This window comes from Cebidichthys violaceus, unplaced genomic scaffold, assembly GCF_023349555.1.
Source record: "Cebidichthys violaceus isolate CVI_PGR_0920_01 unplaced genomic scaffold, fCebVio1.0.p SCAF_103, whole genome shotgun sequence".
Lineage (NCBI taxonomy): Eukaryota > Metazoa > Chordata > Actinopteri > Perciformes > Stichaeidae > Cebidichthys > Cebidichthys violaceus.
In genome coordinates, this window is record NW_027176267.1 from 357,501 (window position 1) to 370,000 (window position 12,500).

The 12,500-nt window shown below is 47.7% G+C and overlaps 1 protein-coding gene across 4 annotated transcripts in view; it reads right to left on the reverse strand.

Annotated features, from left to right (window-relative positions):
• Positions 1-12,500, reverse strand: part of bcor (BCL6 corepressor) — a 27,848-nt gene that overhangs the window by 9,957 nt on the left and 5,391 nt on the right. For all 4 annotated transcript variants that reach the window (XM_068730819.1, XM_068730811.1, XM_068730828.1 and 1 more), the window contains exons 4-8: positions 8,846-12,373; positions 5,904-6,114; positions 4,935-5,339; positions 4,516-4,695; positions 952-1,319 (exon numbers count right to left, since the gene is read on the reverse strand). In XM_068730819.1, the coding sequence (XP_068586920.1) occupies positions 952-1,319; positions 4,516-4,695; positions 4,935-5,339; positions 5,904-6,114; positions 8,846-12,373 (4,692 nt within the window). The remainder of the gene's footprint in view (positions 1-951; positions 1,320-4,515; positions 4,696-4,934; positions 5,340-5,903; positions 6,115-8,845; positions 12,374-12,500) is intronic.

Sequence of the window (12,500 nt, forward strand, 5' to 3'; positions counted from 1 at the left end):
CTTGGACTCATCTCAGTCTCGTTGACACATTAACTTGGACTCGTCTTTGTCTCGTTGACGCATTAACTTGGACTCGTCTCTGTCTCGTTGACGCATTAACTTGGACTCGTCTCAGTCTCGTTGACACATTAACTTGGACTCGTCTCTGTCTCGTTGACGCATTAACTTGGACTCGTCTCAGTCTCGTTGACACATTAACTTGGACTCGTCTCTGTCTCGTTGACGCATTAACTTGGACTCGTCTCTGTCTTGTTGACGGGTTAACTTGGACTCGTCTCTGTCTCGCTGACACATTAACTTGGACTTGTCTCTGTCTCGTTGACGCATTAACTTGAACTCGTCTCTGTCTCGTTGACGGGTTAACTTGGACTCGTCTCAGTCTCGTTGACGCGTTAACTTGGACTCGTCTCTGTCTCGTTGACGCTTTAACTTGGACTCGTCTCTGTCTCGTTGAGGGGTTAACTTGGACTCGTCTGTCTCGTTGACGCATTAACTTGGACTTGTCTCTGTCTCGTTGACGCATTAACTTGGACTCGTCTCTGTCTCGTTGACGGGTTAACTTGGACTCGTCTCAGTCTCGTTGACGCGTTAACTTGGACTCGTCTCTGTCTCGTTGACGCGTTAACTTGGCCTCGTCTCTGTCTTGTTGACGCGTTAACTTGGCCTCGTCTCTGTCTCGTTGACGCGTTAACTTGGACTCGTTTCTGTCACGTTGACGTGTTAACTTGGCCTCGTCTCTGTCTTGTTGACGCATTAACTTGGCCTCGTCTCTGTCTCGTTGACACATTAACTTGGACTCGTCTCTGTCTCGTTGACACATTAACTTGGACTCGTCTCTGTCTCGTTGACGCATTAACTTGGACTCGTCTCTGTCTCGTTGACGCATTAACTTGGACTTGTCACTTCACAATCACGAAGCTAAATGGCGAAAAACAACCGCTCCTCACTCACCTTTCCACTTGTGTCGTCACTGCTACCTCCCCCGTCTCCCCCGTCTCCCCCGTCTCCCTCTTCCTCCCCCCCCGTCTCTCCTCCCGTGTGCTTCAGCTTGCAGGGACGCTTGCCCTTCGGCTTGTTGAGGTTGTCGTCAAGGCAGCGGAAGGGATGGCGGTCAGGTGGCGAGGATAAGGAGGAAGGAAGAGGAGGTAAGGAAGGGAGGAAAGTGGAGACCCTGCGGCTCTCCCTCAGCTTCTGATGCTTGTCCTGGAGGCGGGAGGAGGCGAAGGAGGCAAAGGATGTGGGAGAGGGTTGCCGGAGGGCGGAGCCGCACGGTAGCCGGGCGAGATGAGTGGGAGAGGTGGGCGGGGCCATGTGGAAAACTGTAAGAAAACAAAATAAAGTTGTATTGTAACGAGCAATGCTATATGTTGAAGCCTTGTGTCGACCATATTGTTTTTTTTCTCAACCAGTGAACAGGAAGTGACCATATCTGGACTGAGGAGGAGTGACGTAGAGACGGTGTATATGTCACTGGTAGAGACCTGTCAATCACTGTGTAGCCCCGCCCCTAAAGCATCCCCTGCTTTATGGTCTGTTTGACTCTAAATGGACCATAATGTACTAAATGAACATCATGCTGTATTGAAGAAGACTGTAAACTAGAGATTGAGAGAGAATGCAGGTTAAATATATGAAGCTCTGGCTTCATAATGAGACTCAAACTGCAGCACTAAATAGTTTAATGTTCCACAAAGAACGAGAGAGAGACAGAGAGAGAGAGAGAGAGAGAGAGAAAGAGAGAGAGACAGAGAGACAGAGAGAGACAGAGAGAGACAAAGAGACTGAGAGAGAGACAGAGAGAGAGAGACAGAGATTTTTTTGATTTTTAGAAAACCTTTATTTCTTAAAACAAAGAAAGAACAAAAAGCATTGTCATGGCATCAAGAATGAAACAAAGCAAATCAAAAGCAAAGAAACACTCAAGTCCGTTTCTCTTCACCGTTGAATATTAGTCCAACTCCAGACACACATTTTGTTTCATTGCTGCACCGATTCTCAATGAATCCTGCATATTGTTCATGTAAATAAATAAAAACAACAAAACATGTCCTAGAGTTGCTCTTAGGCTGGGAGACTTTGGTCACCATCAGCTCTTTCATTGTTCAGCTCTTTATTGATCTTCTGAGCTATTTTCTTCAGTCTGTAGCCTTCCTTCACTGTTATCCCTCCTCTGTCTTTACTCCTCATGTGTGACCTGAGAGAGCTGGAGAGCTTCTCTTTGTCAGAGAAGTAATCCTCCACATTGACTCCTTTCACACTTTTAGTTCTCCTCAGAAACCCCTTTATCTTCTCCACACTGTAGTCTCTAGAGCTCCTACCGCTGCCAGCCCTGTGGTCAGAAGATTCACTGTCAGCAGCAGAATCCTCCTCCATACTGGACTCAGGGTCTCCTCCCCGGCTGGACTCAGGGTCTTCCTCCAGACTGGACTCAGGGTCCTTCTTCCGACTGGACTCAGATTTAGCTGCTCCTCCGTTTCCTTTCGTTGCCGCTTTCTTTGCTTGTGAGCTTCCATTGTTTTCTTTCTTTTTCCTCTTCCGCTGGGGGACTTTGAACTGCCCCTCGTCTCCCTCCATGTCCACCTCACTGCCTTCCCCCACCTGTCCTCCATTACTCTCCCTCCCCACCTGTACCTCACTTGCCTCCTTCTCCCTCACCTCCTTAACCCCACTCGTCCCCTCCTTCCTTACCTCCTTAACCCCACTCGTTCCCTCCTCCCTTACCTCCTTAAACCCACACGTCCCCTCCTTCCTTACCTCCTCAACTCCACTCGTCCCCTCCCCCCTCACCTCCTTACCCCCACTCGTCCCCTCTTTCCTTACCTCCTTACCCCCGCTCGCCCCCTCCTTTCTTACCTCCTGGACCCCACTTGTCCCCTCCTGTCCATCTTGTTTGTCTCCTCTGCCCTCCTCAGAACCTTTCTGGTTTTGGTTCTGGTCTTTATGACAACCGTTTTTTCCAGGACAGGCTCTGCTCTGATGTCCCTGTTTCCCACAACTGAAGCATTTAGAATCCTCAGTTGTCGCAAAAATGAGGTAATCAAAGTCCTCCACTGTGACTGTGAACACGAGGTCCACCTGTCTGCTCCTGTTCTTGGGGATCATGAGGAGCTGTCTCCTGTGAGACACCACGTGCCTCAGAAGTGGAGACTTGGCCCCAGATGACAGCTTCTTAACTTTGGACACGATCTTTCCATGTCTGGACAGCTCTCCGGTTATCAGCTCATCTTTAACAAACGGTGGCACGTTGGAAACAGTGACTCTTACCGCCGGGTCGCTGAGAGGATAGACGGGTAGGAAGCCGCCGTTCACCTCGATCCCGCTGTCCAACACCAGTTTCGTATCCTCTTCGGTATTACAAAACACGATCACCGCACCGTTCATCCGTGCAGCGGACCTCACGTTGCTGTGACCGATGATCTCCCCCACTGCTAGGCTGCAGTCCTCCACCGAGCACGGGAAACGCGGCGGAATCTTCACGCCGTGTTTCCGCGTTAGTTTGGTGAAGTCCATGGCGGCGTGCAGCACGCCGACCAGCGCGTGCTGATCGGCTGCAAACACCACCAAAAAACCCACCTAAAACCCCCCAAGTGTTCACACAAACACTATGAGCCCCACACACCACAATACACTGTCATATGCAACGTTAAAAAACGAAGCAAAATGTCGAAAAATCGCTAATAATCACTCTCAGACACGCTCCGAAAACTCACCACTCCCTCCACTCAGAGAGAGAGAGAGAGAGAGAGAGAGAGAGAGAGAGAAGAGAGAGAGACAGAGAGACAGAGAGAGACAGAGAGAGACAAAGAGACAGAGAGAGAGACAGAGAGAGAGAGACAGAGAGAGAGACAGAGAGAGACAGACAGAGAGAGACAGACAGAGACAGAGAGAGAGACAAAGAGAGAGACAAAGAGAGAGACAGAGAGAGAGAGAGAGAGAGAGAGAGAGAGAGAGAGAGAGAGAGAGAGAGAGAGAGACGGGGAACAAAAAGGCTGAGTGGAGCAGCAGGCGGGCAAGCGAGGTAGCAGATGATGGGGGAGGGGAGGAGAGAGAGAGAGACAGATGTTTGAAACACGGCGGAGTGATGGTGTGTCTGTGAAGAGTGACATCATCGTTATCTTTGGATTCCTGGCCACGCCCCTTTCCTGTATTTACGAATTCCTTATTTTAAAGCGCAATTTTGGCGATAAATAAATGATCATACTTTTGTCTTTTAACCAAAGACGTCAACGTTGCACAGCGTCGACCACACGTTTTATTGTTTTCAGCCCAAATAATAACTCTGAGATAACTCAACAAAGATGAATCAGCCGTTACGCTGCCGATGTTCTTCTCTCTGTTAATAACAAATATTCTAACAGATTAAACAGAATCATTCAGACTCCAGATGTTTTATTGACATGTTTGTGTCACATGACAGGAAGTCGATGTATGATGAGTTTGATTATGTCACAGAAAAAAGTTTGAAATGATAGAAGCAGCCGTTTAAAACAACATTTTAGTAATCTATTACTTCACCTCTCGGGTCGTCCTCCCTGCTCACAGACGCAGGGTCACACCAGGCTCCGTTGACCTCTGACCTCACCCTGCCAAAAGGAAGCCATTGGCCGAGCTCCCCGGGGAGGCGGGGCTTGTTGAGTCGGAGGCCGTTGAGCTCGATGCAGACCTTCAGCCTCCTCACGTCCTCCGGGGTTGAGTCTGAGATGGAGAACAGTTTAACGGGTCTTTAGAAGGAACTCTAGGGGACCCAGTAAAGAACCCTGTGGAACACCGGAGAACCGTCAAGAGCCCTAAAATGTGTACAACCGAAGCTAAAAGGTCAAGAAACCATTATGATTGATAAAGGTATTATGTATGTGTATTATTAGTATTATAAAGAATCATTCTGATGATTTTATTGATTATTTCTATAAGTTCTATAAGTAAGGGACTCTTACCGCCGGTGAACTTGGTTTTCTTGTTGGGGTTCCCCGTGGTTTCCTCCTCCCTCGTCTCCTCCCTCTCCTCCTCCTCCCTCCCTCTCCTCCTCCTGCTGCTGATGCTGCTCTGGTGGAACGGCTCCAGGCTGAAGAGGCTCCTCCGGTTCATCGTCGCTGTGTCGGGACTCGAACCTCCGGGTGCCGGCGTGGTGGTCGTCGTGGAGACGTGTCCCTGAAACAGGCCTCTGGACAGAAACCGTTGTTGTTGTTGTGAGATGAAACTCCTCTCCTCTTTCTTCTTCTCGTCCTGCACACCACCTCCTCCTCCTCCTTCTTCTTCTTCTCTGCTCTTCTTCTTCTGCTCCTCTGAGCCGACAGGGAGGTTGCCGGCGTGGTGGCACAGCGGCAGGACGGGGAGGAAACCTGCAGAGAGTTTCATGTGTTAATGTGAGGGAGGTCTCATTTATTCTCTACACACCAACTTCTTAATTAAACTAATTATGGATTATTTTCTCCATTCATTCTTTGTTTGGATTGTAAAAATAGTGAAAATAATTGTGAGAAATGATGTCAAAATTCCCCAAAGTGACACTTTGTTTAGTCCAAACATCAATATTATTACTGAAGCATTAACATACTTATCATTACTATTAATAAATTAACATTATTACTCATATAATAACATTCTGTTTTGTCATTAATTAACTTCCATACACTCCAGCCCTGGTTTCACACTGAGAAACGAAGAGGAAAGAAGGTGTGTCAACGTGTGTGTGTGTGTGTGTGTGTGTGTGTGTGTGTGTGTGTGTGTGTGTGTGTGTGTGTGTGTGTGTGTGTGTGTAAAATGAAGGCAGCGGTTCGCTCGGCTTAAAGTGAGCGAGGTGCATCAAGAGTTCAATTGTGTGAGCAAAAAGTGTGTGTTTTAATATCTGTGTGTGTGTGTGTGCGTGCACGTCGTCCTGCAGAGCTCTCTGGGAATCCTCATACCTCTCGGTGCCTCATCGGCGGCTGCAGAGGGCTTTCTTCCTCCTCCTCCTCCTCCCTCTTCCTCCCTCCCCTCCACCGTCTCCTCCCTCCCTCCGTCTCCCCTCTGGCCATCTGCCAGCTCCGTCTCCTCTGTCCTCCCTCCTTCTTCCGCTTCCTCTCTTCCTCCCTCCTTCTCCTTCAGCTCGAGCTCAGAGAAGCGCAGCATCGCCCGCTGAGAGAATGAAGATGAAAACATCAGAGACGGAAAACATTTACTTTACATTGAAACTTTAATCAACCAATCAGCTCCTCACACAGGTGTGTCCACAACCTCCCTTTACTGTACCCTTTACTTCCATCTTAACTCATGATTCACAACTGAGAAAAAGAAAATGTGCCTCCTTTAAGAAATAACACCAAAAGAAGCTTTGCCAGAAAATTGTCCAATAACAGATGTCGCCATCTTGGTTTTTAGTCGTCACCATCTTGGTTTTTAGTCGTCACCATCTTGGTTTCTGACCATCACCATCTTGTATTTTTACAATCACAAGTAACACAAGAAGGTGGAGCTAAGTATAACCGAACACTAAATAGGACATCTTTAGGCAACCGTCCCTGCAGCCCTTGACAGGCTTCACTTTTTTAGAACTGAAGGTTCCATGTGTGTCCAAAACTTTAGCCTTTGACCAAATATCTGCAAAATCTCTGGCTATTTGGGGGGTTTGTTCTGTTTTTGGTCCACATCAGCATCAAAACAGCAGCTGTTTGTGACCCGAAGCTGCTTTTAAGAGAGAAATAAAACTCTTCCTGTCTGATGTTTCTTAAACTGAAAAAGACGGACCCGAACATCCCAGGGTGTTCAACCAAACCTCGTAAACGTTGGAAACCGGCCCCCAGTGCGCCCGCTGACAGGACAGTATTTCCTCACTCACCTCACTTTGCCCCGAACCACAAACCCATTTTAAAAATTAATCGCCCGTGAAACGATCTACAAATCCATCTGACGGCGGCGCCCCAAGGCGGCAGAACCCCCCCCCCCCCCCCCCCCCGAGGAAACACGACTGACCGAGCGCAAAGACTTCCAGAGGGAATTAACAGCCTGACAGCTGAGAGAGATGACTCATACACAACACAGCTGATATTTTCAATAAGGGGAATAAATATCTGCTGTCTCACCAACAACAATATCTTTGTCCGCTGATCATCTTTGGACATTATATCACAACCAAATTTAAAACAAGGCTCCAGTATTTAAATATTTATTTCACACAAAGTCCAATTTTTAAAAACCTGTCTGGATCTGGAAAAGCATAAAAGCCACTATCATTTCTAAAACAAATTTGATGTGTGAACACAACAGTGTATTAGTGTCATTGTAGGTGAAAAGAAATAACAATTACAGATCTGGAGAGGGGGTTAACATCACAAGAAAATAAAATAATTTACGAGAAGATTCTTTAAGATTAAAGTCGTACATTTACGAGCACAAAAACACAAATTACGAGAAACAAAATTAGATATTGTCTGAGATTAAAGTCGTAAATTTACAAGAATTAAAATAAATACTTTCCATCCTCCTCCGTTGGTGAGGGAGGAGGAGGGAGGAGGGAGGAGAGATCTAATTTGAGTTGAAGGAGGGATCCCGAGGGAACGAGGAGGTGAAGAGAAGGAAGCGACGAACAGAGAGGCAGAGAAACAAAAATAGAGGAAAACGTTAAGGGAGATGAAAGAAAAAAAGGAGAGAAGAATAAAAGACGAATACATACAGACAGTTTGTTTCCTTTCATTTTTGGGGGAGAAACCAGCAGGATAAGAGTCGCCTGAGGCCACATACATCCGGTGTGTTATCCTAACCCGACCTTGGCAAGACCCGAAAACAGTCGTGGGCGGAAAAAACAGACAAGGAAAAAAGAAATGTCGTGACAGAGGAAGTGAAAGAGAAGGCGAATCTCCTCGTAACACCTCCTTATACCTCCTTATATATTGAGGATTATTCACTACATCTACACCTTTACTACATTTACTGTGATTTGATGGTTATGAGTTACTTTACAATATTACCGTCTGAGTAAAATTTGTTATTTTTGCGTTTTACTTTTCACCAAAATAACCGCAGTTTAACCGGAGGAAGCTTCTAACTTTGTAATGATGTGCTTAAATGTAATGATATTACCAATATCCTGTTAGCAACACATTATATGACTTTATTACGGCTATAAGTAGTATAATTACATTGTCTTATAGCTGCTTTTCATTTAGGATCAAATTCCCAGGTGGCAAAATACCCGGATTGATCAAACATCTTCAGTATATGGGACAATTCCAATATTTTATAGTTGAGAAATGACTTCTTAGATTGGAGAACGATCATGTTTAGGGTTCACAAAAAGGGTGAACATGTATGAACCTCCATCAACGACCCACTACTTCATGTGTTGACACTGAAGTTCGGCGCTGGATGTGGATTGTAGGGTTTTTAAAAACATCTGATATCATCCTAAACCCTCAAGATACTGGACTACTCCTGGAAACCCTCCTCAGAATACAAACACTGTGTTGCACTCCTATCAAAACCTTTTAACACCTTCTCCAACTTCCAAGCACCTTCTTGAATCTCCACCAAACAGAATTTGGTCCTGGAAAGCCGGTGAGGGATCATATCCTTTGACTTTAGTGCTGTACACATCTGCTAAAATTATGTCAAAACACTTGATTCTGACAATCCTGCCCCCCAAAAAACAGGAAAAGCCAAAGATGATGAAACTTTTTCTTTTTTCTTTACTCTTTGTAGGACTAAAGACTATAATTCTGAAGGGAACCAAAAGGAACCACTGCGATGTTGAGGTCACAGTATGAATGACAAGAACTAGATTTGCCCGTCTCTCCAGATTATCACTGTTTCATCGACTAACGAAGGGATGAAGAAAGAAAAAAGACAATATAGATGTAGAGGTGGATCTTACCTGAAGAGCTTTCTGCTCTCTGCTCAGCTTGCTGGAGTCGGCGTAGAGCTCCGTGGTCACGCATTTGATTCGGTCGCCCACGTAGCCGGACGAGTTGGCGATGCGTTTGGTGAGGCCGGAGCGTCGGCCCTTGCCGCAGCAAGAGTCCTCATCCTCGTCTTCCAGGGGATCCAGGCCGTCCTGGATGTTGTCCTCGTCTCCACAGCTCTCTCTTTTGGGCTCTGCCTCGTCGTACTTTAGGTCTTTGTTAACCGGGGGTTCTTGAATCAAGCCTCCATTGGTAGGATTTCCAGGTGAAAGATGGAGACAGGTTGGGCTCAGAGGAAAACTGTTTCCACATGTGGGGACCCTGGGATTGCTATGTACACACGTTTGGTTATTTCCAAAAGACTGGCCTATAGAGAGGCTATGTCCACAACTAAAGTGGTTCTTTCCGCATGCAGGAGCCCTGATGTTTCCACAAACTGGGCGCGCAGCATTGCGATTTTCGCAATTTGTAAATCTGGGATTGATGTTCCCAGAGTTCGGAGACAAAGGGTTGCATCTTCCATGAGTTCGGCCGCTGAATATTCTGGGTTCACAAGTTGGAGCCCTCGGAGCCAGATTCCTGCAACATGGGCCCACAAAGCTTCTGTTTACATCTCTGCTGCTACATGGGGGCGTTCTTGGGTTGTTGTAAACACACAGTGGGGCCCTGGTGTTCATAACCCTGGGATTAAAACTCCTGCATGCTGAGACCTGGGGTCTAAAATCTCTACTTGCTGGTCCCTTACTGCTGCAGACTGGACTGTCTGTATGACAGCTGCCCCCATAAGCCGGACTCTTCGGACTGGTGACTGCACACCCTGCTCCCATTATGCTGCTGGAATTGTTGTTCTCACAAGGATACAATGACTTTCCATCTTTGGAAGGGCTTTGCTGAGGGCTAGCATTTTGATTGGCTGAGGCCTCTGACTTAACTTCATTGCTAGTGCTCTCAACTCCATTAGTCCGACCACCAGTGACACCATTTATCAAGTCACCACCAGAGGCTCCGGTTTTACATTTTCTAGAAAATTGCTGTGGAGAAGTTCGGGCACAGTGCATCGTCTGCTCCTCTGGGATGTCTGGGAATGGACTAAGTGGCTCCTCCATTTCCAGAATCTCCTCACTGGGAAGAGGAGGTGAAGAAGTCTTGTGATGAGGAAGTTGGGGTTGGGAGGTGTTGGGTAGTAAGTCTTGCCTCTGCTCTGCAGCCTGGCAGTGGGAGGATTTTGGAGGCTCACTTTCTTGGATGTGGTTGCCGCCATGCTTAGAGGAATCTTCTCTTACGGTAGATAAGGAGCTGTGTTTATAAGTGTTCAATTCATCATGTTCCTCATCACGCAACAGGTCAATACAAACTACATCCTCTCTGGTAGAAGTGAGGCTTTTGCCTGAAGCCTTTATGGTTTGGTTTGTGGACTTGTTTCTCTCAATGTCACTCTTTTTGGAGCAATCAGCATCCGGCTTTCCCTGGTTCCTGTACGGTTCTGCGTTCCAGGTTTTGTCCTGGTTCTCAATTTGGTCAAGACCTGCGTGGGAGGAAACAGGTGGAGGGGCCATCCCTCGGGAATTCTGGTATGTCATGAAGTCACCCTGGTTTGGATGTACCCCATATGGAAGTCCATGTTTTGGTGCAATGCAAGGTGGGTAAAAGCTGCTGGTGCTAAGCAAAGCTGGGTGGGTATAGACGGGCCTTTTGCCAGGTATGGCCATGCATTGCAAGGACATATTCTCAGCAACCGAGTATGGGATGTAGCGGTTAGTGTAACCTAAACCAGGAGGGAGGTAGGAGTCACCATAGATTGGACCAGAGGATTTTCCATTTCCCACACAAGATTGCTGTTGTTGCTGAGGATGAGGTTGGCTTTCTGGAACTTCTGGCTTAGCAGAGGTTGTAGTCTGTTTCCCAGACTCTCCTTTACACTTTGGATTCTCCAAATCACTAACAGGGACTTGTGGCCATTCAACTTTGGCCTTTAGGGAGGGAGATGATGCAGATGGTCGTCCCGCTGTGGCAGGGCTGGGGATACTGGTGACCTCAACTGTCTTGGAGCCAGGTGAGTTTTGACAAATATTGTCTACACTCTTGTTTTTCATAATTTGGGAGCCTCTGTTGTGCTGTGCAGAGCTGACAGCTGGGGAAGGACCAGGAACAACCCAAGGGGAGGGCACAGTGCTGATAACTTCAGGACGATGTGGAGTCTTTGCTGACGAGGTAACGGATGGATTCTGGTAATGAGATGGTGGCAAATACCCTAACTTGGCCAGAGCATCTAATTTAGATGGGAATCCATTTGACAATTCTTCCAACTCTTTGGCAGACAGATTCAACGTATTTTCCCTGGGGGTTTTGGCAGACTTTTGAGGTACAGCTTTTTCCAGTGACGTCTTTGCAGGTGAAATCTCTGTAGTACTGCAGTCTGAGCAGGCATCTTTGGTTTTGTTGCTGCCTGAAGTGGCCATGTAAAAGGGGTGAGACACTGACAGTGAGGTTGAGGATGAGGAGGTCCTTCTGTAAAGGGACTTCTGGAGGTCTGTAGTGGTGTTGTTGAGGGTTTGGGGAACTGAGCGTGGGGGATGGGTAACTGGGGGTGACTCTAAGGCAGCAGTGTTAGCTGAACTGCTAACAGGACCACCACTACTTCCACCACTGTTGCTGCTGCTGCTGCTCATCGTGTTCTTGGTGGAAGTAGGTTGACTGGACTTTGCGCCACTGCTACTGCTGCCATGTTGTCGCTCCGGATGATGAACAGCTTGAGGCTCCTGGTGGATCTGTGGACTGGTGCTGAAGGCAGAGGGTTCCTGATGCACCTGAGGACCGAGGCCTTGTAAGGCCTTGTCCTGGCAGTGGGGCAGCTGTGACAGGACGGCAGGAGACGGAGTTGCAGTAGGGATCCTGATCAGAGGGCCCAGCGGGGAGGAGATATGGGCCGGGCCATAATGAGGCAGGTAGAAAAGTCTGTCCTCCCCAGGTGTGCTGCTTCCTGCCCCAGCAGCACATAGAGATTGGTATGCCAGCTGCTGGTGGAGGAAGGGCGACGGCTGGGACAGGAAGGAAGCCTTGTACGCCATGTCCAGGAAGGGGTACATTGTTACGTCACCATAAGGGCTGACCCAGGGCAATCTCAGGAAGCCGCCAGCACCATTCAGACCTAGTTCTGACTGCTTGTCGTTGGATAAGACTCCGCGGTCCAGCCCCAGACCGTCTCCTCCTGCACCAGGAACAACCAGGGGTTTCTGCAACCCTGGTGGTGGGCTCTTATAAAGTCCAACATATCCATTCGCAGATTTCCGGCCATCCAACAGGGTCACACCTGGTTTGTAGAGGAGGTCATAGCCAAGCGGGATAGAAGCGCCGGCCTCCTGGGGCTTTTCGGCAGAGAGAGGATGAATGCCGGGATAGAAGATTCCTGCATGGGGTCGGTAGTTTTCCCCCACCAGAGCGTTGCGGTCGATGCTGAGGGCAGCTAGCGGGTTCATCCTGTAAGATGTGCTGGCATCCACCTGCAACATGGAGAGGAGAGTCGAAATAAGAAACCAAACTGGAGGATAACAGTATTCCTAAGAAGGACACACTTCCAAGTTCATTACAGCAGAAACTGCTTTCTGATTTAAAGTAGTTAAAACATTT